Source organism: Anopheles funestus, chromosome 2RL (genome assembly GCF_943734845.2).
Source record: "Anopheles funestus chromosome 2RL, idAnoFuneDA-416_04, whole genome shotgun sequence".
Taxonomy (NCBI): domain Eukaryota; kingdom Metazoa; phylum Arthropoda; class Insecta; order Diptera; family Culicidae; genus Anopheles; species Anopheles funestus.
The window spans coordinates 50,249,498-50,276,899 of record NC_064598.1 but is presented as its reverse complement, the minus strand read 5'-3'; the positions used below and the strand labels follow the sequence as shown (position 1 = coordinate 50,276,899).

The 27,402-nt window shown below is 42.5% G+C and overlaps 3 protein-coding genes across 8 annotated transcripts in view; all 3 read right to left on the bottom strand.

Annotated features, from left to right (window-relative positions):
• Positions 1-18,239, bottom strand: part of LOC125775062 (proteoglycan Cow) — a 91,540-nt gene extending 73,301 nt beyond the window's left edge. Inside the window, exon 1 of one of the 4 annotated variants that reach the window (XM_049445532.1) lies at positions 17,306-18,239. In XM_049445532.1, coding sequence (XP_049301489.1) covers positions 17,306-17,434 — 129 coding nt within the window. In that variant the 5' untranslated portion in view covers positions 17,435-18,239. The remainder of the gene's footprint in view (positions 1-17,305) is intronic. The other 3 variants (XM_049445531.1, XM_049445530.1, XM_049445529.1) reach the window with 3 other exon arrangements.
• A 1,412-nt stretch (positions 18,240-19,651) lies between these two features.
• On the bottom strand, positions 19,652-22,516 carry LOC125775075 (inorganic pyrophosphatase). 3 transcript variants are annotated; one of them, XM_049445549.1, is made up of 5 exons: positions 22,344-22,516; positions 21,984-22,141; positions 20,691-21,357; positions 20,508-20,617; positions 20,114-20,281 (listed from the first exon to the last, which is right to left on the bottom strand). In XM_049445549.1, exons 2-5 carry the CDS (start codon positions 22,051-22,053, stop codon positions 20,235-20,237), a joined length of 894 nt encoding a protein of 297 aa, XP_049301506.1. In that variant the 5' UTR covers positions 22,054-22,141; positions 22,344-22,516; the 3' UTR covers positions 20,114-20,234. The 3 variants fall into 3 exon arrangements, with proteins under 3 accessions (XP_049301505.1, XP_049301506.1, XP_049301504.1); XM_049445548.1 differs by lacking the exons at positions 20,114-20,281; positions 22,344-22,516 and adding an exon at positions 19,652-19,989 and having other exon boundaries at positions 21,984-22,337; XM_049445547.1 differs by lacking the exon at positions 22,344-22,516 and having other exon boundaries at positions 21,984-22,337.
• Positions 22,517-22,958: 442 nt separating this feature from the next.
• On the bottom strand, positions 22,959-25,572 carry LOC125775070 (DEAD-box helicase Dbp80). Its single transcript, XM_049445539.1, has 6 exons — positions 25,165-25,572; positions 24,927-25,090; positions 23,988-24,846; positions 23,727-23,889; positions 23,539-23,652; positions 22,959-23,279 (listed from the first exon to the last, which is right to left on the bottom strand). Exons 1-6 carry the CDS (start codon positions 25,267-25,269, stop codon positions 23,140-23,142), a joined length of 1,545 nt encoding a protein of 514 aa, XP_049301496.1. The 5' UTR covers positions 25,270-25,572; the 3' UTR covers positions 22,959-23,139.
• Positions 25,573-27,402: the final 1,830 nt, after the last annotated feature.

The window sequence follows — 27,402 nt, the reverse complement described above, 5'->3', positions numbered from 1 at the left end:
TTAAAAATAGGAGAGACCCAAAACCAAATTCCTAATATCCAACTGTCGATACGTGGAAATTCAATTCTTTCAATAAATCTTCATTACTATGAAGTAACAAATAACGCTTTACGATCATAACTATTTTGCAAAAATTAAAAATTATAACTAAATTTTCGTCCATTCCTAACTTTTAATAAATATCCCCGAATTCTGTTACATTCTGTTATTAGCCTATGTATATTTCATAGAACATTTTTTTGCTATGATTTTTCCCGCTCTTGCATTAACTAAATCATTTGCAATGAATTCCGTTTACCCGGATGAACAATGTAAGCGTAATTTAACCAGCTTCCCAGGATAAGCTAACCAAACATGGCCACAATCTCTCGCTCCGCAAATGAATGTGCAATTCCAGTGCGATATTGGAAAACACATGTCCATGTAGCCCATGGTCGAAATCGATAACCGAAAACTAGAGCTACCACCGCCAAATATACTGAAGCATTCCTTCGCTGCAGGACGTAATTTCGAATTTGCATAGCATGTGGAATGTCGTAATCCATCGAATCCATTCCGAAAATACGTAAATCAGAAGCCACATCGAACCGTTTTTATACGTCGAACGGTGGTAACTGTGGATGGGGTTTCAAAACGGAACGTTGTGAGAAAAATGGTGAGTACCGCAACCCAACTCCGCACAACACACGGCGTATGATTAATTGAATTTACATATTAAACCACCAAATCTGCAGCTCATTCTAATGCGCCCAGTGGCCCACGGACCACGGGAACGGCAGGTAGCCATAGGAAGGGATGGTAGATTTTCCATTTCAATTTACACCACAGCATCCTTTACTTGCATGTTTGCCGTAAAGATGGTTCAGTTCAGCAAACCCTACCCGATGGGAAGCAACCCTAACATGGTGCATAATAATTGAGGGGCCGGGGGAAGATCATGGAGGCCAACGGACGATGGCCGAACGATTCGCTTATGTAAATGACTTTCATTTCGGTAAAAAGCACACGTAATCTTCCAATGAATCTTGCATCGGTAACGCCAATATGGTCAATACGGGTTGCAGCCAACGCTATATCCCGGATATCTCGGTAGCAACACTCGGCAAAGATCCACTATTGCAAGGCGCGCACTACTACCACTGCACGGGACATGGAACAGAGCTATAATCGCTTTTTTATGTTGGTTTCCATCGGGTAAATTAACGTCCGTTCCTGGTGTTCCTATTTACTGTACGGTGGAAGCCGAAGGAAGCCGTAGCTCTGGTATCGTCTTCCAACCATCGTTTCGTTCGCACCATTAAGTTGCCCTGCTAAAGCGATTGGTGTGTGGTTTGAAGTAAATTTGTTTATACAGCTGGCTGCTGGCCCGATGACCTAAGCCGGTCCCGGATGTGGCGAGGTGACTTGGATGGTGCGCAAACATGTCACACCACCAGTAAGGTGCGCTAGTCACAGGAGACCTCATCGAACGGCTCCGTTCACAGTTCGGCATCCGAGGTAGTCATTAGTGGCGAATGGTGCCAAGGTTTACACACGAACCGAGGGTGTTTATGAATATTGATTTTCTCGCACCTCATGAGTAGCGTTACCCTTTTGCTTGGCTTTTAATGTTTCTGTGTTTTCTCCTGCGAAGGTGCTTCGATCTAGGCGAACCTAACCGTACACCAGCAATGGTTTAAAACGTTGCTAGCACCCAAAACAACGCATGAACACCGGCTATAGCTACCTCGTACAACCATTATGCTCGGGCGTACCTAGACGGCCAATAATGGTCTGCTATTTATTCGCTCTCCCCCGCCTTTTTTCTCGATTATCCTTATTTATGTTGAGATTTTCACCAACTCTTATCAAACCAATCCCCATAACCTTTGGACCATTCGCCAGCGGGCCAGCCGCCAGTAAGATGGGATTCCTGATTTTGTCGACACCAACCGGGACACCACCGTCCAACGGTCAGATGATATTATTTACATAAAATTGGATATAAATTAAGCTTAGTTTATTGGGAGCCTCTGTCAGCCGCTCTACCACCTCCAAAATGGGCTGAAGGATTCGATGCAAAAGGATAACATTCAACCCGACCCTATTATCCTTCAATACTCCTAGTAGAATGGGAAAACTCCATTCCACACAACCGGTTTTAGTTCACGAAGCTCTAAAGAAGAAAGTGAACCGGAAGTCTAAAACAACTGGCGAACAGGGGACCCCCTTAAATCATACACGACACAAACTTAGCTGATGGGGTTTTTTTTTTTTGTTTTGTATTATGAAGATCCCAAAAGGGTACGGTTTAGGCGTATTAGTTGGTTTACTTTCACGGCTCGACCGCCATTGATGGTCCATTAGCAACATCAATCAACTTTGTTTGCCCGGGACCTCAATCTCACAAAACACGTCCTCGAGAAGCTCGTGGTCGTTTGGAATGTGTCAACCTCGACTGTAAAAGCACGCTCGGTAAGTGTTGGCACCTTACGGTCGGTTCGAACTGGGCGACAGATTGCGACAGAGTACAAAAATGTGTCCTTACTGGTTTTTGGGGGTACTTTTTTTTCTTCTTCACCATAATCTTCTAACCAATAAAGTGCGACTTGTTTTTCGCAACAAAAGCTTCACATAAAAGCTGCGAAGAGAGAAAAGAAATAGACAATCCACTCTAGGTTGAAATTTTAATCAGTGATTGTGACGCGCAAACTTATCCGATCGTACGGCTTTTGGAGGGGGGGGGGGTTCGGAAACCGACAAAAAAAAAGAATTTTTCCCCCAACCCGAAAAGGAAAAACGGTAGTAGTGGTGGTAGAGTATAAATCAGTCACACAAAGTTTTGATTTTTTTTTCTCTCCTCTTTATGGTTGAACTCTTTTCATCTCTGCGAGCAACATTTTCGTGACCGGAAAAGCCTATCCGGTACAACAAAACCATCTCTTGGTACGGTGTCAGTGGTTGGTGTTGCTACGTCTAAGAATTCGTCCTAAACAGTAACCCAAAAAGTCAGGTCGTCAGAGGGCAATAGAAACAACAGTAAAAAGAAAATACACACCAGTTTTCCTCTCTTATCCCCCACCGAAAAGTGTCATTCGAACCATCCGAACCAGATAACACGACACCCAATGGTGAAGGATAAGGATGAGGGTAAGGAAGTGAGAACTTGGGGGTGGTATTTTTTTCTTTTCGTTGCTGTTGTTCCTACTATCCTGTCCGACCGCCCCATGCGAAAAGGTGTAGAAAAAGTTAAACAAACAAGACACAAAACCCAGAAAAGAAAAATCCAAACCCATCCCGTCAGCGAAGCGAACCCGGGGCTAGAATCACTGGCGCCATCAGAAAAAATGACTTTGAGTTTATGCTAATGATGTACCCGCCCATCTTTTTTCATCCCGTCTGCTCCATTGCTGCGTACGTTGCAGTAGGATAGAGCCGCACTAGATAATCTCGGCAAAAAGTGGGTGATGATGGCCATCGTTTTCTTTCTTTCCCGATCCCCATTCATTCAATTCCGAGACCTTCGCTCCTGCTAGTTGGTGTATGATTTTGAAACTTTGTCTGTTTTCTGATCCGACCGTCACCAGCACCGTCACTCGTGTCTCGGTCCAAGGCTGTCTCGTCAACTTTTTAGCAAAAGACAAACAGCCAAAGTTTTTGTCCTCAGTTCCGGGCATGGCAAACGCACACGAACAATAAGCGTGATGACACCTTCGTGGTACGAAAATTCTGGCAATCATTTCCCCAACACCCGTCTTGAGGGAGCAGATGTTAAGGCAGGCAACAGCTCAAACGGGAGCTATTTAGATTGAGACTTTGCAGTAGTAGTTCCGTGAAGGTAACGGCGGTCAGTCGGTAAAAACCAACCGGCCGGCAGAAGATGGGAAAGTGTGAAAAAAAGTTATTTTGTTACCGGATGAGAAATTGTGACGAATCAAAGCGAGCAAACGGGAAAGTTGTACGCAATAGCCGATGGCCTTTTTGCTCTTCGCCGAACAGTTAGTAAGCTAGTTTAGATGCTACAATATGCTCGGTTCTAATGTACACTAGATTATCTTCAAATGAACCTTTGTTGGGTAATATATTCAACGGTTTCTCGTGTGAGTTTTTGGGGCATCAGATGGATTTTGTTGCTGTTGAGCTGTTTTGTGCCCGAGAAGTTCTAGCAGAACACCATGCTAGATATAATTGAGCTGGAGTTTGTAATCCACACCATCCTGGGGATATGTACAAATGCTGTCGATGCGTATAAGCTACCAAAAACCACTTGAACCGTTTCGGGTCTCCTAACAAATACACACAAAGTATACAGGCCAAAAGAAATGGGTACAAATCGTGAGTGGAATGATAAAATAGCGCAAAATCAGCAAAACCAAACCGAACGAAGCTGTCGCGCACGTAAACTTCTGGCAAGAGTTTGAGCCGCCACGTGCGACCATGAACAATCAAAAATTCATTACACCGCCAGCGGTTTCCGGTGCAATGGCGTACTAATTGAATTTCAATTCATCGCGCACATCGAAACACGGACCGTAAGTTGACGCATGGCTGTTTGCGCCTATTTCAGTGACAGTGGCACTGGACATAGACATGTGGTCTGTACAGACTGTACGGTTGATCGTTGTTCTTGATTATTGTCAATACATCATAAGGTCAAAGATTTTAAGTATCAAAAATATAGGACATAAACATTCTTATTGAAAGCGTAACTAACGTTGGATTTATTTTAAAAAATACAAAAATATTAAATCGTTTTTTTCTTTTCTGTGACACAACACCACCTCACGGTGTTGCGAACTGTCATTACGGGTATTTCTTGATTTACTTTACACTATAATCCAGAGGACCTAGAAGCACTGATGTTTCTTTACTCTACAATTTGTGAAAAAACGAGCAATGGCAGACCTAAACAGACGAAGAACAACATCCCCAAGAAAGATCTTTAATATATTTACAATACACGTAGTTCAGCGTTTTCGAAACCATTTTTGAACTGTTTTCAAGTTGACATCGAACGTAGAGAAATTGAAGGGGAATATCTCTTTTTCATAACGAGTTTGTCCTGGATAAAATCTTTTACAAAGCTTTCTTAATGGATCCAGAAATTGTGAGGCATTTTAGAACTATTTCTGCACATTCTATTTCAACTTGAACAGAATTCAATACTAGATCCGACTTTGCCAACTGCTGTTGAACTTCCATCGAAGCGATGAAATTTGTAATTACTTTGTGAAAAGTGAATTTATCGTCCGGAATTAACAAATCGAGGTAATTCTATTGCCGAGCAATCTTGTTGCGAACGCGACATATTTTCATTGAACGATCATTTGAGAACTTGGAGCAATCATAAGCAAGATAAAGCAGGTCATGGCCCGATACGTATAAACAAAAACAAACTCGGGAATGCGTTCAGATAAACATATAAATTGGGATGTTAAGCGTCAGGTATGTACGTTCAGGTGATCATGCTCGCTCATCGGCAGGGCACAATCAGAGAATCGAACGGTGTAAAATGCTGAAGATGCTTTACGAGTGCTATGATCAACCCTATGCGCTTAAACCCAAAAATGTGCTTAATGCTATCGTACGGAAATGATTCCATCTCGTTCTAATTCTTTCATCTCACATTTCCTTTTTAAAACTCAGAATCCATTGTTAGTATATAAGCAGGAAGAAATTACTAATGAAGGGTCTCTTGCAATCTCACCCTCAAACGGGCGAGTTCGTCTTAGGTTCTAGCTAATCAGATATCCACGAAGGTCCACAGCTAGATACTTGTTCTGGTTAGCCCAGAAGCAAAGGCTAGTTGTCCTGACTCCAGTAATTCTGGCAAACGCCGATTTTCCGCGATAATTGAAGTCCGTTTACGCGAAACTAGCGCAAGATCTTCGAGTTTTCTTCGCTATTACTATTACTATTCAACGACGGCGGACCCTGTAGTCCGACTCTGTTCCCGTCAGTAACAAATCCTGTTATTTACGTAACGCATACTACTCATACAACGCCCTCTTTCGTCAAAAAATTGTAATAAATCACGAATAAACAAATTAAAAAAAATGTGATACATGTCAAACGGGTCACAGGCTCTCATAGATCAAGAAAATAAGTGATATTCTTAATCTACAACTTCATTTCATCCTGTACGAAACCTAGAAATGGTTCTTATTTGAACTTGAAATCTGTGGTTCGAGCTTTTTTTTGGCATGATGATCGTATCAGCTGTTACATCTTCATCATTTTCAGTTTGTAATGTAACAGATACATGTACGATGTACTTCATGAATGTGCTTACGTTAAATGGCGCAAAACACAAAAAATAAAACATGTTGTAGGTGAAAGTTCAGCTTAACACTCAAAGGGCAAATGTTTTATTCAGTTCCGTACCAGCGTTACATTTTGCATATCAAATTTTCCTGTACCGTCCGTATTGAAACTATTTCCCATTCGTTGAATTCGCATGATCTTTTACTTTCTTTTTTTGTTTTGTTAAACGCTACCTCCGCTGTCCATATATTCGTAGACATTATCCCACCACATTAGCGATGATTCAACGCACTATTATGGCGTATGTGTTATCAATTTTGTACGATTTCCGGAAGCGTTCCGTGGAACCGGTGTTCCAGCAACGAACAAAAAAAAAGGGCGACACACTTCCGTTGCGTTTCCTTTCGGTGCTGGTTTGGAGGAGATACAAAACTCTTCTGGCACAGCGCTGGTACGCCTTTTTGTGTCTCGCGGCCGATTGAATATTTCATTTCACACCCTGGGCACAAAGCATCAACGCCGACAAGCCGTTTGGAAGAAGCATTTTCCCTCTGCCATGTTGCGCATTCGGCGAGCAAATGTGCGGATCTACCCAAACAAAAAAAAAAAAACGAATGATGGAAAAATTGCGAAACGCGAGCATGCCACCAGTCGTCGGTCGCGATTGGGAGCCATTGTTGAGAGCTGGAAACGATTTTGCATTGAATTTGCATAAAACATTCTTTTCGGAAATCGGGCCCCGTGAATCGACTGTTCGCGGTTTGTTCCACTTTTCCTACGTATTCGTTCGTCTTCACCCGTTTCCTTAATGTCGTTTCATTCATGCTACCTTTTCAAGGCGTTCGCGTACATGTGAAAATCGCATAATCGGTTTCCGATTTTGCGGAACATCCTCTTTGCCAGAGAGATATCGCCAGTCGGCGGAGATAGTCGGCGCTCTGCTGCTGCTAAAAGCGAAAGAACTTTGAAGAAGAAATGTACCACCTCCGGCGTGTGCCCAGCCGGGCAGAGAATCAAGTACCATTAGAAGAAATTGATTTGACATCCACAAGCACTCTTCAAATCATATACTTTTTTTCCTTTGTTAAGGTATTTCGAAGTAGCAGAAATGTGCTTTTACTTCGTTTCATGATAAATGTTCGTCTACGTTATAGCGTTGAGGCACGGAACTAGGCTAGAAAGAAAGTATTTAATGAAAATCCACTGTAAGGTTTTCCCTGGATCGACAAACAAATCAACAAATCAACAAATCACAAAATAAATAAATTATATTCCACAGGTAATATCATAAACATCAGGTTTTCTGTTTCCTTGCCGAACACTAATCAATGGTGGTTGATTGTTTAACACTAGAACTTAGGCACACATTAATCACATTATACTTATATCCATTTATGTTCACCAAGGAAATAAGGACCACAAAGAACATAATCAAAACCGAAAGTTGAAACTTAAGAAATCTTTAAATGTTCACAGCAATATTCACTTTAAATTGTTATTGAAAGTAAATGATTAATTTTACATTTGGCACACAAATAAAATGTTTTAATGATTTATCTTATGTTTTAACAAATTCTAAGCATATTAGTGAAATTTGTTTAACATTGCTAGTACGTACCACTAAAACTAGTAAAACATAATATCGAGTTTTTTCGAAATTTATTATAAAGCAATCGTCAATAAAAAAGCACCTAAAGCGCTTGGCAATTGTAGTATTAGCGTCAACGCATCAAACAATTTTCCGTCGAATCAATCGATTTCAAAGCTCTAGGATACAGTTAAAACCTAATCGTAACGCGTAACTGCGTTACATTTGCACCTTACGAAACGTCAAAAGTAAAGTCAAATCCCATGTTTCCATCGAACCGGAAAACTGTCCAATTCTTATTCACTCACGCACGACGTACTTTGCCGGTGCGCAAGCAAATTCACGTACACGTACACAGACAACTTCTACACACACACACACACAAAAACGCCCGCCTTCTCCTCCGTTTTCCCAAAACTCGCCCACCCACCCACTGATGATCTTCGGCTAACTTTTGCGCCAAAACTTCTCCTGTAGGAAAGTTTCACGTGCACGTCCGCTCATTGCTGAAACCCCCCACGAGTCCCCTTACAACGAACTGCGGGCGTACTACTTCCGGCTGTGTGGTTCCGGTCCCTGGCCGCTTCCCGGCGGCAAATGTGTTCCCGTTTGGTGGTAAAGAATTTTTGCCCCGAACAGGACTTAAAACAAAGCGAGCTAAAATTAAGACCCATTTTACCCCGGTCCAACCACAACCGTTACCATCGTACGCTTCGTCAAGCGCCAATGGTTAGCGAAACGCTGTCTTTGGCAGAAAAACTTACCACCCAACAATTCAACGTCACGGCGGCCCGATTTTCGGTTCGGTAAGGTTACCAAAAACGGAAAACTTGGCCGGGCACAAAAAGCCCCAAAAATGGAGATTTAATGCAAAGCAAGTCCGAGAAGGAACTTCTGCCCAAATTGCTGTACCGTGGGGCAAGAAATTGGGAGAGAGAGAGAGAGAGAAAGAGGGGGGAAAACCTACCGCAAAGTGTTGCGAAGGGATGTGAAGGGTTGGAACGAAGCAGTCAAACGTGCACGGAGGTCACGCTCTTCTCATCGTCTTTTTGACCGAAGTTATAGAAAGAAATACAACGAAATCGACACTTTTGCACCGTGTGCACCGTGTGTAGCGTTGGTGAAGAAGTCGAATGAAATATTCAAAGTTTGATTTCTGGTGCGCATTCGTTTGCTTCATACTCATCATGTCATGTTCGGAACTCCGATGGGTTCCTGTTGGAGGGGGAAGCGGTTTACACAGCAAATGAAGACACATCTTCAAACGAAACCGACATTCCACCCTACCGGTGCCGGGGACACGACGAACATGTTGGAAAAAGCAACTGACTAGCTGACTGACTGAACCATTCGCAAACCTGACCTCACAACACAAAACGTACCTAGCTTCGCTTGGTCTGACCTCGTTTGCTTGTGCCCGATGATAGGGAAGATATTTTTGTGCTAGGGCACCTTACCTTTCGCATCTGGTTACCCCCTTTTAGGCCGATTTACATTCCTTACCTTTCGCTCATTTGAAGATAGAGACACAACCGGACCGGAAGCAGGGAACGCAACCATATCCGCCCATTGTCGGTTTGCGGTACTTCCCCCCCAACCCACCCAAACCACAGGAAGCCACTCTCGAGGCGAATATCTGTTGTGTGTGTGTGTGTCTTTGTGCAATGTTCACACAAACATCACCACAACACGGTGGCCCCCCCTTCGTCTGTATCGCAATGTCCACATACACACACAAACCGGGCCTAGTGCAAATTGGGATTTAAAAATTCATTTTCCCAGATGCAAATCGACGCTCTCTAGCGGTTCTGTTCTCATTTGTTTGCTCTTCCTTTTTTTTCCTTTTCTTCTGTAAATTCATTCATTTTCTCAATTCACCAGCATTTCCATTGCCAAGTGTATATGTTTCCGGTGTGCTTTACCAACAAGCGCTAAATTGCAGATACTCTACACCTTCACAAGTTTTGCTTGCTTATCAACACGGTTCCATTCAGCTGATATTGCAAAAACCGTAGGAAGCAGCTTTAACCAAAAACGGTGGAAGAAAACCCATGTGCTAAGCACTCACCTGTCGGTGGAAGTGATAAATGCTATTGACACTAAATGGTAGGCCGGTGGTGCAAGGGCCATCTTCAACGGGGGTTTTCCTGCAGAAAAAAAAGGCAAAAACCGAACCTGGAAACGCTTTCCTTTCGCAGCTAATAGGAAAGCTAGGAGTGGAAATGCTTACCTGGGGACTATTTAAATCATCCAAAAATGTATGCGTGTGTGTGTGTGGTTGGACCAGGAAGAGCCAGCGAATGCGGGGACCAGGAAGGCACTGACGCATGGAATGGGTTATTTTTCGAGATGATAAATGTTGCTTCCATTTGTTCTCACCGCTAAGAATGAGATATGGCTGCAGGCAATTTGAAGTGCGTGTGTGAGTGAGTTCCTCCTTCCCACCACCCCCTCAACCCCCCCGCCCCACCACTGTTTTCCATTTTTAACCACGGATGATATCGTTAAGGTTATATTTATTCTACACTCCTCCACACAATCAACCACTTGCAACCATCGACCCCCTTCTTTTCCAGTGGATATACTTTTATAATGTGTATGCAAAAAAAAAACAAAATATTATCACTCAGCAAAGCATTTCAAAACCATTTTCTATTGCTCAAAAGGACAGTGGGTTTTTTGGTTTGGCTGGAAGGATTTTTTGTCTTTCTCCCTATTCTGTTCGCTCCTTCTCACAAATGGAATTTTGCATTGAAGGAAGGTGCAACTAGCGAAGATATTTCCCGTACGACCTCTGCATTCCAACAGCGTGAAAATGCAGCACAAAGTGACACCGAAGCAAACTGAGCACTGATCTGAGCACCGCTGTAGGGATGCAACGAAAACGACTTTATTTTTATTGCGAGAAGTACTTCTGTCCGCTCGTTGCTAAAAGGGGATGCAACCATTGAATGCGCAAGAAATGGTTACGACTATTTGGCTTTCGCCTGGAATCGTTGACGGGCATCTTGCCGTAGTTGAGGAAGGACTCACCTATCGTTTGTGCGAATGGTCGATGATGGTTTTTTTCTTTCTTTCTTTTCAACGCAAACTGATTAGCTTAAATGCATGTTATTCCTGCAACAAACATTACCCGTCGATTGGTCTGATCTATTGTTACGAAACGCGTTCAGATTTGTATTGGCACACCAACCAGTGATATGGTGTGATAAAATTTTATTTGCCCAAAAAATCCCAACTCATCGCTTATATAAAGCGAGTGTACAAAGGCTAACAAAACTGGTGGCAAATGGTTTAAAGGCAAACGTGTTTGGCGCGACAACGAGACGCGCCACGGTTGAAGCTACCGTCGAACGCAAATACGATTTCCAATGAGAGCGGGTTGGAAGTGTATTTTGTTTTTTCTCTTTACCCTCCAGAACGGATGCTGCTCGAACCGCAGCATCACACTATTTCGGTTTCGGAACATAAACAAGAAAAGGAAATAAAACTAAAAACGTTACGAGATGGTTTGTGCTGTTATTTCGCCGGTAGCCCGACAGGCGCCAGTGGGTTCTATTTTTTTTTGCTTCTCCCTCCAAGCCTGTCTGTCTGTTCTGCTTGTCCTACTGTCTCTATTTTTTGCTGTTTGCTGATGCTGACATCAACGAACGGATGGCAATACCTTCTTGATTGTAGTGCTAAATATTATGTAAGCTTGGCCGTGTGCAATTTTGGTCCATTTTCTTACACGCGAGGAAGCTTTTTTTTGGTGTGTATGTGATGGAATATTTTTTTATGGCGGAAAAAATAAGTATAATGGTTTGTTATTTGCACTTGTTGATAATGTTGCAGTACGCAAATAAACACAGTTTAGCACGTGTAGGAAGCTTTTTTTTTTGTTTGTCTGTAAGTATACGGAGCTATTGAAAGGTAATGGAAATTATATTGATTTTTTTTTAATGGGCAGACATTACAATTTAAAAATATACATATAACAGATGCTTGTTATTACTTTATAATGAGTATTGCATAAGAGAAATATAGTTTTTAAATAAATGGAGCTTTTTCAAAGCTTTTTGTGCATAAGGTTTGACAGCATAAAAGCTTAGCAAAAATATAAATAAACATTGTTTACTCAAGTTCTTTGTTTTTCGAACGCACCAACGATAGATTAAACGGAAGAATATGTAAAATCTTTTTTTTGGCACAATGTACAACCTTAAGAGGTCTTGATCTGCCGTTTCCGTCATTCCCTCACTTTATTTACCCTCCTGGAAGTCCTGCGAACAGGGGAACGGTCCGGATGGGATTTTGAAACCGGTCGTATCGTGCCGTGTAATGCTTATTTGGCGAAAGTCGGATCGATCCAAAAGAGGGAAATATAAGAGAAAGTATTGATAAACTGCTCGAAATACGGAGAAAACGTAAAGTACTCGGAAAATTCATGGAAAGTAGCAGGAAAGTTCGTAGAAAACTATTGGAAAATTTCTAGAATGCTGCTGGAATTTTTCTTGGAAAATTGTGAATATTCTAAAATAAAATTAAAGAACGGTGCTGCAAAACGCTGATAAAAAATGTAGAAAACCTGTAGAAAGCTACTATCCATAAAATTCATAGAAAACCCTTATAAAAATTACTTAAAAAGGCGTTGAATAAACCACAAGAAAACTGCTGGACAACTTTCGCTAACAACCAATTGTGTCTTACATACTGACATATCAATAGCAAACGAATTGTGCTGCTTAAAATTAACTGATTAAGAAACCATTTTAAGCTAGTTCGAATCAGTCGGGAGTACGAATAATCGGAGTAGTAGCCGAAGCTACAGGAATAATCAGAGTAAACCGAAGCGATACGGAAACAGTAGTAATCCGTGTACGGAGGAGCATCAGAGACGATTCCGAAATTTTCCTTGAAGTCGAATCCGATTTTTCAAGGATAAAGTCAGCGTAGATTCGCAAAAAGCGTTCTGGATTTACCATCACCAAACACAATCCTTCAATTTGCTCAGGTGATATGAAGATGAATGTAAAGCTTCCGTTAAATTGAAAGCTTTCGCGCGTGTCACACGCAACAGACAAGGTATTACGCGCGCGACCTCTTGTCAAACGATTGAGTTCCATTATGCGGGTATGAACTTTAAGCATTTGTTCTATTATATTGGAAATTTTTAAAACTTGCAGTCTAATTGGTATTAACATCAAATTCGTTATAAAAGCGGTAACAATATTCAAAATGCAATTTAAGCAAATAAATGTGTTAGTTCCCTTTTTAATATGGCTGTCGCCTGGGATCTTCCTAATCATGGGCGAATAGTTGTAGTAGTAGTAGTAGTAGTAGTAGTAGTTACATAACAAACAATAATAGTCACCCATCGCTAATAATAGTTTACGATACCATAAAAGCTACCATAACAATACCGAATTATTACGCACCAAATACCAAAAAAGGGAAGAAGAAAACCATAATTAAGCAAAACCACATCGGGGACAAATGCCCTTCCGTGGCAAAATGTGGAGAACATGTCCAACTCCAAACCGACAGCACTACAACAACTTGTGATGTTTAATTCTGTACATCCAAAAATCCTTTCATGCCATTAGGCTTTCTACCGTTTGCGAACTCGCTCGGGAAGAAAACTTTACCAAGCTGCCTAATTGCTTACCACAGAACGCAAATTTCCATCCAACCCAACACCATAATCCTGTTCGGTACGGTTTGAGAGGGACGGGAATGTTTGGGGAAGAGGGGTGACCGGACCATTTCACTAAGCATACGGAAACGGACGCATACGTACACACACACACACACACATGTTGCGAAACGTTGTACCTTAATTTCCCCGAAACGATAGAAACGTCCAAAAACCAATAGGCTACAAACCGTTTACGGTGCAACCTGGTCACATTGAAGGCACTAGGCATTCGGTCCGTTCCGTCCGATTTTCACCGCTAGGTTATCAGGAATCAGGCACGGGGAAAAGTGAAATTAATCTGTCGAACCATTCAATTTCCCCATTTTCCACCGCCTTTTTGTCCTGCAACGATGGTTAGCCCAATGAGGTTTGCTTTTTCCACGACGTTCTGCCTTACTTGGCTATGCTTTGGTCTGATGAGATGTGGCCTGGTGTGCCGGTTTAGGATGGGTTTCCTTTCGTCAATCGGTTTGCCACACAACAACAGGCCCAACAAGCGGCACAGTGAAAATCGTTCACTAAAGCTCTTCACCCGGCATGGGCGGGAAGCCAAAAACAAAATGGAACCTTTAAATGAAATGTACAAAGAGGAGAAACCCAAAAACAGGAAAAAAGTATGTAGATCTTCGTCTTCCGAGCGATTTCACATCTCCGTATCCATCCGTTCTTTTTTTCTCCCTTTCTCTCTCTTTTGTTAAGCAATGGCGGCAGAGCTTAGTTTCCTGCCACGGATCGAAAGGCAAACAATCAATTTCCGTCGAATCGGTCGTCGATAGAATATGCGCCGGTGTTTGGAGTTGGAATTCTCTGTTGTCGCCGCGTGGTGGCTTGTGTACGAAGAATCGACACGCGGCTGTGGATCAAAGCATCGGCTCAAGACGGAGAACTAAATTCCATTTCATTTCGGGCCCTTTCCGTCGCGGATGGGGTAGGTATTTTTACGAACATTTTCCACGTTCTGTCGTGACCTTGCTTCGATCGCATAATTCGTATTCAATTTGATCTACGCATCGACATCCCGTGGGATGTGCTGGGTTTATTGAGTTTCTTTGCTAGGTGTTAAGGAAGGCGCGTTTGTTTGCTGATAGGTTACGGAATAGGCTCAGGACTTCTTTTCTAACTTTATTCTGGTATCGTAAGAAGAGATTCTGTCTGTCCATTTTTCTTTATATAGTTTGATTAATGTTACAAAACATGCACAGGGCACATAATTCATGCCAACTTTCGAGCTTTTGCTCGCTGTAATACTTTTGTAACTACCTACAGGGTGAACCATGAAGAAAATGATTGATTTTTTTATATTTTTAAAATCAACTAACAAATGGACATTTTTATTAATGTTTTGCAAATTTCTGTATAATTTTTATCATCCATCACATTATACCTGAAAATTGCGTTAACAAATTTTGGATCAACAATTAGCAGTTTTTGGAATGTCTCCCACGGTCCATGTGCCGGTTATTAATGTTGTGTGGTTTGTGTGCGTATCCTTACGAAATTAAAATGTTTCCCACAAGGTTGCCATATATGACCGGACCTAACTTTTTCCTTCGGCGAAACCAGAAGGGGATGATTTATGGTGACAAACAAGTCGCCTTTGTATAACTCGAGAAATCGTGGTCATTTAACCGGAACAATTCATAACCTGATTTGTGTGTGGCAATCAGAGGTCGCTTAACTTGGCCGTTGTTCATTTTGAAAAAGTAACTAAACCAATTGTAAAGGACTCATTTTTAAATTTCTGTATCGAAAAGGACTATTTTTTTCTTTTACTTCTCCTTCTTAAGAACCAGGCCGTATCAAGACCTCCCCAATTCATTGAATAATAAAATCATTCAAAAGCATATTTAGTTTACAATTTGCAGTGGAATTTCGTTAATCCGTACACATCCCTGGACAAAAAAGCGAACAACACGGATAAAAGGTAAATTTGCTTATTATTTTAAAAGAAATCTGCATCTTGAAGTTGAGCATTTTGTGTTTTTCAATATTAAAGTCTTTATTATTTTTCGTTACCGATGTTGACGCCATATTGGACAAATCGTTCTTTAAAAAATCGCCACCCGGATAAAAGGTATCCCAATGTATTACAAGAAATCCCCACGCATTGGTTATCACAATATATGGTACACCCTGTGTTATCATCCAGTCACTAGTTTTGGAAGGCATGTAACTACGTCTCGCCCATCGGCACAACAGTGAGTGATAAACTCGGCACCAATTCAACCGGGCAATGAAAAGGCAGATCAAATGCTCATTATCAAGTCCATCTTCCGGTTTGCACCTCGTTCTTTGCTTTGCCTGTTTTTCCACCGTAAAGACGATCGTGTGTCGTCTCGAAGCGAACGTATCATAATCCTTCGCGTTTGCGCTCAGTACCTACGTATAACGACCAGATTATGACATGCTAATTAATTTCAATGGTTTGTCATCGTTTCCATCGTCCACCGTCCCAGTACAGGTTCGTCTTACTGACTCGGGTCCACCGTACACGAGAAGAGTGCCCTGCGAGTTGAACTCCAGTTTAAGCACGGGGAGCATTTTCAATCGCTTCTCCAGTAAGTAGACGTGTCTCGTTTGCCGGGTGGTTGCTCATCTTATTAGCTGGCTGGCCAGTACCGGTGGGGGGGTTTCACTGCCGTACTAGTAGACACGGAAGGTGCTTGCAGTTTGTAGAAACTTCGCGCTACACAATCCACACGATATCCGATTGTTGGACGATGGCAGAAGCCACCGTACCGCGCACCAGAACATATTTGTCGCGTAACTTAATTAAACCATTTGTACGCCTTTTGTCGGACCCGTTCCGGCCCGGAAGAAACAGGCACATGCATGTGTGGGTGTGTTTGTGTAATATTTCTGCGAACCAGCACGGTGTTCCACATGCTTCAGCGAAGCGTAACGCACAGCGCACTGGATTTACTGGTGCGAATTGGGACGTAACAGGACACCGGGTCCCGGGGTGTATCTCCCTTTCTGCCTGCCACCTTCTTTGGCCGGATAGGTAACGGACTACCGGAAAATGCGATGCAGGCAAACTGTAATTGAGATAACCCCGTAATCTTTGTCCTTCGGCATACAGACACACACAGACCAACAAAAGGTCCTGTTGCTGTAATCTCTAGCTCACCCACAACTAAGAGTCGTTAAATTGGGTAAAACATGACACAGATAGATAGAGAGAGAGAAAGCGAGAAAGAAAACGACAAAGTCTTTAAACTACCAACAAAATACTGGTTGGCTATAGTTATCATTCGTGGAACTGTGAAAACTCTTCTTGGAATGCTCCAGCTCACGGAGCACGTCTATTATCGTGGCAACGGAAAATTTTGTTTTTAAACATTAAATTAAATAGCGTAAACATTTTGCTAACTTTATCCACCTGCAAGCGGTGGTCGGTGGTTAATAAAATAAATTTAAATATCGCAGTCGGTAGGCAGTAACTCCCGCAGGCTACGCACAACTACTGGGCGCCTCCATTGATTATGTAAATAAATGCATGGATAATGAAACAGTGCCGCACTAGTGTGCCGGATTCTGATTCATCAGGGATAACGTATTATCAAGGGTGGGGGGATCGTGATAATCGAACTCTAAATTGCCACGTCAAAACTGAATCGCGTAAATTCAATTATAGGAGAAGCTTTAAATCAAATTATTCTTTGCAAGTGTGATGTTTTTTTTTCTTCTCACGTATTTGTTGTTAATAGCTTCAATGAAGTGTTCTTTCCTCCCTACCCATGGCAGGTTCCATAATTTTGTAGTAGAAAAAAAATATTAGCACAAATATTACTTACCTCATCGATGAACTCAAAGTCGCCATCGCCGTACTTGTTGTTGAGCAGCTTCTTCTTGGCATCGACCGCGTACGAACCGATCGTGGCCAGCACAAGAAACACCGTGAAGGTAAACCAAAGCTTATGCATCTTGAACTTACACACTTGCCACTCGCTCACGCGATAATAAGGAGACGGTAATGAGGAAAACTTGCCACTCTTGTCACTTGTGCCTCTGGCAAAACCGTTTCACGCGGTTAGCTTGTGCAGGTGTACCAACAATTTTTAACCCACCGGATAACACACACTCCGGAATTGGTAGAGAACTGACTGACGGTGAACACTTTCCGTTCACCTGTACACTTCAGGCTTGTTGACCTGTAGCGATATTTTTTTTTTCGTTTTGCTTCCTCACCGAACTATAGGTAAATCCTTTTCCCTCCGTTTCGGGGGTTTGGGGGAGGATGGCTGCAGGTGTTAGTTGCTCGTTCCTACTATTCCACGCACCTTACCTTTCCTGTTTACAGGATGGAACCGACGTAGACGCACCTTCTAAACGCGTCTCTGTTTTGATCGAACGCCAATGTCGTCCAAACTTCTTTCCTTTTCACCACACAAAGACCACTCGCCTAAGGAGCTAGAATGAAGGAATGTCGAAATACACACATTTACCCTCATGCACACCAAAAAACACACACACATACACTGTTCGACACTGCGTAATTGAAGATGCCACCGAGCACGGAAATTCACTAGCGCGCACGGATACGTACGCTTCCGATGCGATGAAAAGCACGATTACGATTGAAAAGTGTGCCACCGTGCGTCCAGCGGAATGGTCCGATTCGTTGCTGTCCTTATTCGTTCAATAGACTGCAGGTTTGGGGTGAGGGGGTAGGTTTCTTCTCACCGCGCGTTTCCTTTTTCCGCCCTCCGTTTTTGATGGTGCGGCGAGTTTGCGCAATCGGGACCAGTTCCGCAGACATTCCATGACATTCCGTGACACAAGGATTCAACAGCAAAGGACGAAATTCGATTGTTAACGCTTCAGTTTTCCGTCAACCATTACTGCAGTGCGCAGTTTTGAATAAACGCTTTCGAAATCGTTGGGATATTCATCTATGCGAATGAAATAAGTTTTTAACAACATTAGTTTATACAATTTGAGGAGATTGTGACGAAATATTATTTTATTTTTTGCCACCCTAGAAAGGTGGTCTAAAAAGAATTTAAATTCATACAAAAAAACTTCTCAATTGCCATGAGGATTCTTTCGCTATTTTAAAAGAGAAAAGAACAATCTTTTCTAAGTAAAAAAAGCATACTTTTAGGCGTTTTCAATTCCGTATGGGAAGATAAATACAACCGAAGCGAAAATTTCGTGCCGATTTTACACCATTTGTTCATCGTAACGCGATGAAACACAACCAGCTCTTGTCTTTTCTGCTTAACTACGTAATAAAATATCGCAATAACCTAACACTTGGGCTAATATTTAAACTGTCCAATGACTTAGACAATCGCGAGTGCGTAAAAACGTTACAGTCAATATCCGACTTACGCGGTACTCGAGTTACGCGAATTCGGAGATACGCGGATTTTCAAGTTTGACAGCATGTTGGGTTTATTATACCAAATTAGGTTCTTCACCAGGGAATTGTCAAAATTCATTAGAACCATTCACGAAGAGGACGCATTTTGTTCCTTGATTCCTTAATTAACAAAAGTGCTGCAAATTATAAAAAATGGCAAATATCCATAAGAAAGGTGAAATACGAAAGAAATGTGCTATTACATTTGCCGATAAACTCAGCATAATAAAACTACATGAAGGTGGAAAAAGTTTTGCTGCTATTGCCATGACAAGATTTAAATAAATATGTTGTTAATAAATAAATCAACCAAAAATACTCGTTTTATTGCGTTTAATACAATAATGCTTGAAAAATACTCATTGTATCCAAATCAACGGATAAATTTAAAATTTGAATTTTTTTATAACATGGACACAATAACTCGACCCCTGGAAAGGAAGTATAAACTATATGTCAGGCAGTATTCGAGATACGCGGATTTTTCCGGTCCCCATTATCCGCGTAAGTCGGGAAGTAACTGTATATTGCAACTTAGTTAGGCTCATTCTACATCATGGCTCGATCGTTTGTGCGTCTCTGAGTTATTTTGTAACACTTTTGGCAAACCAACTAGCTACGAGTAACATGAATGTTACCTATAGAAAAGCTATAATGGTTTTAGTAAACATTCCAACGATAATGTTCTCAATTTGATACGGGACAAGCAGTAAGAGAGAAAACAACCGAAACACCCTTGTCAATACTTTTAAATGGACTATAGTTAACGGATGTGTATTGAGCTGAACCTTCGGTTAAATACGTTTTTTATTAAATGGCATTAACACATTTCTCACTATCGTTACTCCAAGTGTTTCTTGGTTTTTGCGAACATACATGCATTACACAATGTGCTGGTTTCATTAAATAAATATTTCACCCTCCCGATTTGGACGATCAGACTGTATCGGGTGATGATTTGACAATATTATCCTTAGCTCATACACTGTTTGCGAATGAAGTTTGCAGTCGTGCCCTTTTGTATGCAGTTGAATGTGTCACTGGGAACGATCAATTATTGATACATTCCGTTTTGTTTTGCTTACTGCAACGATATGTAGTGCCATTTGCCAACTGTGAGAATTGGAAAAAGGAAAAATTATGTTAACTTTTTTATATGTAATGATTTGTTTCGAAAAAGAACCAAAAAAAAACATACTAAAAGCTATCAATACGTTAGTTTTAACTCATAACTACATTCTTTGGTTGACATTCATTTTATTTATCTTTTAAAAAAATACACAAGCACCATCAACTATTTCACCCACTAAAGTCTAGTAAACATTCTCCAATACGGCGGTAAAGAGCAAATCCGGTTCTTACAGCTTTGAGTAGCTGTTCTCCGACCGGAAATGCCATTTGTGTACTACACGGTGAAACAATTGAATGGAAATATGAGAAAAGAAGAAAAAAGCAAACGAAAAGAAAAGCATTAGCAACGTTAACGCGTAAACTTACTGTAATTACATGCAAAAGTAAGCAATATATCAACAACTAAAGCACAACTACAGCTTAGTTTAGCATTTCACACTTAACGCTTTACCTCATGGAAGGCATGCTCCTGGAGAATAGGAAAGCAAAATGATACTTACGCGCTTCACTAACGGGTTCGGGATTACCACCGGTTGCACTCTTGGCAAACACTTCATCTGCCGCATCATTAGCTACCAGATATGGTGATCCATCTACGGTGGTGTTCAGGCTATAAGAGATGCATCACATTACGTATTAATTACCACCTCACATACTTCAACCTTGTGTGCGTTTATATTTACCAAGAAATTCCATTATTATCCACCTCCTTATTTAACAACTGCTGCCAAAACCGGTGCGTATCAGAGACCGTTTTCGTCGCGAATGCAGCATCCTTCGCTTCCCCGTTGAACGCGAACTGATTTTCCGGCTTGCCGTCCGGGATCTTGTAGATCTTGAACCATTCGACCGACGCACGTAGCAAACCGGGGAATACCGTCTCGACATCAGCGATATCGTTCAGCTGATCTGCGACTGGATCGTTCACGTTAATCGTGATGATCTTCCAGTCCGTTTCGCCTTCGTCGATTAGTGCAATAGTGCCGAGAATTTTCACCTGCATTACCTCGCCACGCTTGGCAATGCGTGACCCAATTTCGAGCACATCGATCGGATCATTGTCGCCCTTGCAACCGGTATCTGAGTCGAGATGGTCGGGGTTTTCCCAGGTTTGCGGGAATGCACCGTAGTTCCAGATGTAGCCATGATGCGGAAAGCAGTTGGCGACGAAGCGCAGTTTACCCTTCTTCACATCCTGCTTGATCGGGTTCAAACCCTCGGCCAAGCTAATTTCCATCTTCGCATTTGTCCAGCGAGGCACCTCCACCACCATGTTGTAGACGGTTTGCTCATCGTTCGCGTACAGCGGAATGTCATGCAAAGGTGAAATGGACTGTCCGTTTTCGTTCTCTGTAATGACACGAAATACACCACTTGATTTGCCTGCTACAATTGAAAATAGTCGCGTGTAGATCTATCATAAAGCAATTAAATTGCCGGTGACAATCGTCCTGGTAGAGATCTTTATCGCGATTCATTACTCAAGCAGAAGTGTTTCCCGCGCTGCAGCCTGATAAGTTCGTCTTCTAATCGTTGCAAGATATCAACAATCGGTTGCTTTGTGGCCCACCTTCAGTAATCGACTCGTCCCCGCAGATGTGCTTCTAGTTGTGCAAGTTTCTAAACATCACACAATCCCCACGCTTATCAGGCGATAACGTAAATCTACTCAGAAGGTCATAGCTACTTCCGCGAATGTAAATTCATTCCCCGTTAGCACTAGTCAAGTTCTCGGTCGTACGGCGGTGCTGGGGTCAGCGTAGTTTCACGAGCCGCCGAAAGCGCGGTTTGACTATTTTTAGGTTATGCAATTTAACTTCACCACTCCAAGGCGAAGGCTGCTTACAGTCGCAATAAAAAATGCAACCACTACACGGCGTATGCACTTAATTGGGAAAATCGATTACTTCCCTCCAACCGCATACGGACATTCAAGTAAAGTGTAATTATTTCCTGTTAGTTACGCTTATACTCACTGAAGTAAACCCGGTAGTCCGTGGAGTTGGGAGCGCCACGTTCCGCAATCTGATATTTGCTAGCCGTCATCGTTGGTGCACTGTTGGCAAACTCTCTAACCGAATGCTTGTAACACGAGCCCGAAACTGGACGCAGAATATTGATGTTGCTGGAACCACTGGAAAGATGAGTGCCGTAAAAACGCTGCACGTCCGTTGCCGCAAAAAGCGAAGAATGACAACGTGTTGACGTTGAGTTAGGAAGAAAGCTTAGCTTGTGCGAACGGCGTGCGGTTGCTGGGAATGGGACAGATGGAAGAGCAGAGGATGCGCGCCTAACATAGCGCCACCAACACACTGCCGGTTGCATGTTTACCTCACCTTTTCCACTTTATAACTCTATCAATTACGCAAGTTCAATGCTAAATAAACGAACGAGACACTGCAGTGCAACTAAAAAAACTAACAATACTGTTTACACAACGAGCTGCATGTAGAAAAACATGAGATTATATCCAACCAGCCGGCAGATTTCTTCGAAAGGGTTGAAAATATCTACCTTTTAACGAAACAAATGTCATAATCGTGCAAAATTTAACGAATACTGTGTTTATACTGTATGCGATTGAGGCTGAAATAAGAAAATGCTGTCTGTTGCTAGGAGATTCTCTGAGAATTTGCTTATAATTTCATTCTACATATGCTAAGAAAAGACAACTAACGATATATGATATGCAAATATAGATCTTTTGTCTCAAAATTAGGCTGCGTTCTTTTAGTTTAGGTTGAATAGAAAGTTTGCCGCAGTTTTGATTCTCTTTTTCAAATTGATCAAAGCTAGTTTAACTACATCTTCTCAAAATCTCTCCATCTAATTTTCTGATTTAGTTTATACCTTTTTCCTACATAATTATATGTTTAAAGTGAAAGTTAAAAACAACATTCGGTAGCATAATATCATTCAAAACAATAAAAGCACATTGTCAATATCAACTGTTTGTTTTAGCGATAATTTCCTTTGTTTGTTTTTCATCGTCGAAGTTTAAGCTTCATGAAGTAATTCTATCCTAGGTCGCCACCTTCGTTCTGCGGTAAAGTCGAAAATTTGCTTTTAAAAGCTAAATTACTTAGCACAATCTCATGCCGTCATACGCATTTGCAACTCCGCAGCGCTTGTTTAGGAGCCAATCTTTTCGATTTCATCCGAATTCTCAGCATCCAGAAGTTGAATCTTTTTCTGGAAGTGCGACTCAATGGTTCGACAAATGTCCATGCTGTGTTCGCTGTCGACCAGATTGATGGCGATACCGTTTTTGCCTGAAAAAGGAAATATTCACAATATTTTTAATATGTTGTATTTTTTTATATGTAATTTTTAAATACGACGGAGCCATACGACTTCAATTGCCATAATATTTCAACATAGAAGCACACCAAAGGTCGAAACTATAATTTTGATATAGTAAGAAATGTTAATCTAGAAATTCATTTATGGCATACATGAACTAGAAGGCCATTACGTCAGGAAGAATTTGTTTTAGTAAATACAATATACGGAATATAAACCATGGCTTACCAAAACGACCCGTGCGACCAATTCGGTGCAGGTAAGTTTCACAATCAGCTCGACCGTTCTGGTCCATCGGCAGATCAAAGTTCACAACAATCGTTACCTGCTCGACATCGATTCCTGTGAAAAGAAAGATAAAATAATGATAACCATCACGCAAAAAACACCACTTGGTAAGAATTCTTGATTCATGCCTCTTGATAACACGTTCGTTGTAATGAGTACTTTTTCCAGCCCTGCACGGAATCTATCCAGTACGGCCAACCGCTGCTCGACGGTAAGCTCACCGGACAGCACTGCCACAGAATGACCATCCTGGGTCATCTTACCGGACAACCATCCAGCGGTTTTTCGAGTCTACGAAAGAGAAAGAATAGGTGAAAAAAATATCAAACGATTTTTTTTTCATGCCGGCAACAATTACACAAATTTGTGAGCTTTCGCAACAAACTTACATGACAGAAGATGATAGCCTGCCCAACCGTTATCACACCATAGATGTTTGAGATGGCCTGATACTTTTCGTCCTGGTTCTTACACTTAACATAGTACTGCTTGATGTTGTCAAGCGATTCCTGCTCCCGGGCCAGCCGTATAATGATCGGATTCGGTACGATGTACTCCGCAAAGTCCATCACTTCTTTTTCGTACGTAGCCGAAAAGAACATCATCTGACACGACGACGACAGCTGTTTATGGATGCGGATGCATTGATCCTGATGTCCCTGGGTAGCAATCATCACATCTGCCTCGTCCAGCACAAACACGGAAATCTTGCGCAGATCGAACGCACGGAACTTAATGCCCCAGTCCATCAGTTTGCCCGGAGTTCCGATGATGATGTGATCGGTTATCTTCTTTCCTTTGGGTAGTTCTTCGCCACGTACAGCAAACCGGAGCTTGATTTCCTTGCAAAACTTTGCCATCTTCGCCGCGACTTCCCCCGTCTGGATCGCAAGTTCGTACGTTGGCGAGAGACAGATAACCTGGGGATAAGGTTTGCGCGGATCAACCCGACTCAGCATGGCCAGCACAAAGGCAGCCGTTTTGCCCGTTCCCGACTGGCTTTGGGCGATCATGTTCTGAGGCGGATCGGCAAGCAGCGTCGGCAGGGCTGTTTCTTGAATCTTCGATGGTGCGTTAAATCCCATAGCATACACGCCCTGTAGCAGCTCCGGCTTCAGGTGCAAAGCTTCGAACGATTTGACGGAATGTAGTGGCGAGGATGGGTCTTTGCGCTGCACCTCCAGATCTAGCTTCGATTCGACTAAACCTTTGCGAATGATTTTCATCAGCAGGCTTGCATCGGCCGGACTAGTTTTCGGGTAAACGAAAGAAACTCATTATTCACTAGCTACGGCCACTCTAATCACACTTTCCAGTACAATGCTTACTTCACAGTTTCGATCTCTTCTGATCCTGCAGGTGAAGCAGCGGTTCCAGCTGCTACTGCGGCACCATTTACGGGAGTTTCCGCATGTTCTGGCTTCGCTGTAGACGCGTCCTGTTTACCTTCGACACTAGCTTTGTCCTTGTTTGCGATAACTAACCCATCCACCTGCACACGTTTGACACGAGATACGACACCAGTTAACGGTCTAATATCGCGACTTCAACTAGAATACCACTTACCAGATTAGAAATCTCCTGATCTTCCGTTTTTTGCACCCAGTTTGTTGCGGCGGCCGCCGCTGTGGCTGCGCTTGCATTTGTGCTTTCAGTGGCCGAATCCGCCATCGTAGTGTGTACCGTTCGTACCGTGTATTTGTGTGTAAACGATGCAAAAGCTGTTCAGCCGGTGTACAGTTTGGTCGCGATACAGGGAGGAATACGCGTATGTGCACTGTTCGTCGCGTTCGTGTTTTATTCGAACGAGACTCTCAGTATTTTACTTATGTGGACTAATAATGCACGAAGGAAAACGTTTTGACCACAACGCGAAATCGGAAAAGGGTCCAGCAAGCCAAGAACGGAGTGCGAGCGTCATTCGGCGCGGCCAAGAATTATGTTTGACAGTTGACAACCACCTTGAGCAGGGATTGTGAACCATATTTAACCTGAGCACGAGGTGAGTTATTCCGAAAATCCATTCCCCCACAGGGTTTGCAGTTACCCTGAACAAATGTATCGCACACTGGCATAAGGATGCGGTTATGCAATTTGACAAATTACAAATTAAATTAATTTACCGTCTATTTTCTGCTGGTACGCGCTCGAGGTTGAATTCAACAATTAACCATACCAATCGCAACCGGAAAAAAGTATAATGTTTCACGCAACCGCCATTATATCTTTTGATCAGTCGGGGCGACCCGGTACTGGGTATACATCACGTGGTGTATGTGATAAACGGCGCAGGTCCACACGACAGGACCGGGTTTCAAATCTCATCTGGACCGTCTCCCGGTGCAAGGACTGACTATTGTGCTACGTAGTAAAATAAGTCTTCATATGGCCAAACCGAGCAAAAAAAACTTTTCATCAAGACCACCGCAGGACCACCAGATGTACCTTGATTATGTTTATCAAATTCTTATCAAACAAACATTTTTTGAATGTCAAACTGCCGTACCGGCGCGCGTAGCATGAATCATCCGTCCGGTGTATTGAGTGAATCACTTGCGTTTGCTCTCAGAGGTGTTTATTTCAATTGTAGTTACAGTTTTGCACCTGTGAAAAGTGTTTAAAATCATTATATATATATTGACCAAAGGCTACTGGACAAGGAACCTTACGAGGTAAGTACCACACGTTGTTATCCATGCCGCGGTAAGCAGTGGCGGTTAAAGCTCCTCGGTGGCCCTTAGCGAAATAGTAGTTTGGGCCACCTGGACAATAGATGTCGCATTGGGATGGACAAATTTCGAAGAACTAGGTGATAGGCCACTGATTTCTAAACTGCAGGGAGCATTAATACCTGCAAAGGAATAATACCTCCTGGAACACCGTAATGGATTGATGGAATGAGTAGGGGTGGATGACGGTGGGGGTTGAGGGGAGCTTCTTCTTCTTGCCTGGCGTACTCATGGTCGAGCACATCACGAAGACATGGCCCGGTCGCCAATCCGTTTCCAGGAAACTCGGCCCAGGGCTGCAGTCCTCCATCCACGGCTGCATCCGATCTGACTTCGCCTCGTGCCGAACGGATCGTTGACGAGCACTTTACTGGTAGGACATGAGTCCGGCATCCTCATCACGTGCTCCAATCATCGAATTCTATCGGTGCGTTTCAGTCAGGTGTACGCGTCGCACACCGCCGGCCGATGATGTCGATGACATCCGCCGATAAATTGAAGAGAACGCTTGAAAATCGTGCCCCTGATGTCGCCACGTTGAGAGGTGGTTGGATAGGCCTATTTCTTATCTCAGCACAGTATGCACAATGCTTTTATTGTAACATACATTTCTATACAATTTAACATACTGCCCTGCACATTGCGCTGTACAACGCAAATGAAAATCATTGGCAATTCTCCACACGTCGTACTCGTCCTGCCCGGGATATGGATGTTCATATGGAACACATGGTGCATTAATGCAGACTTTACGCCAAAACGCGAAAGTTTACGCCAAAACGCGAACACTCTCACGCTCTTCTTCGCTTAACGACCTCTGGGGTCATGCCGGCCATTTCTGAACAATTTCGCCAGATAGTCAGTCCTAGCACGCGATTCGAAAGCAGGCCCTGTCGTGTGGAACCTACGTCGTTTATCACATACACCATCACGCCGTGTATGTTTATTTTTATTTAATTCGCTTTTCTCTATTTACTTCGAAGCAGTCCCAAAACAATGTCGCTGAACTCACGAATCGAAGAGTACGAGCAGCAACCTCCGACGGAAGAGAATCTGATCTCACCTTGCGTAGATT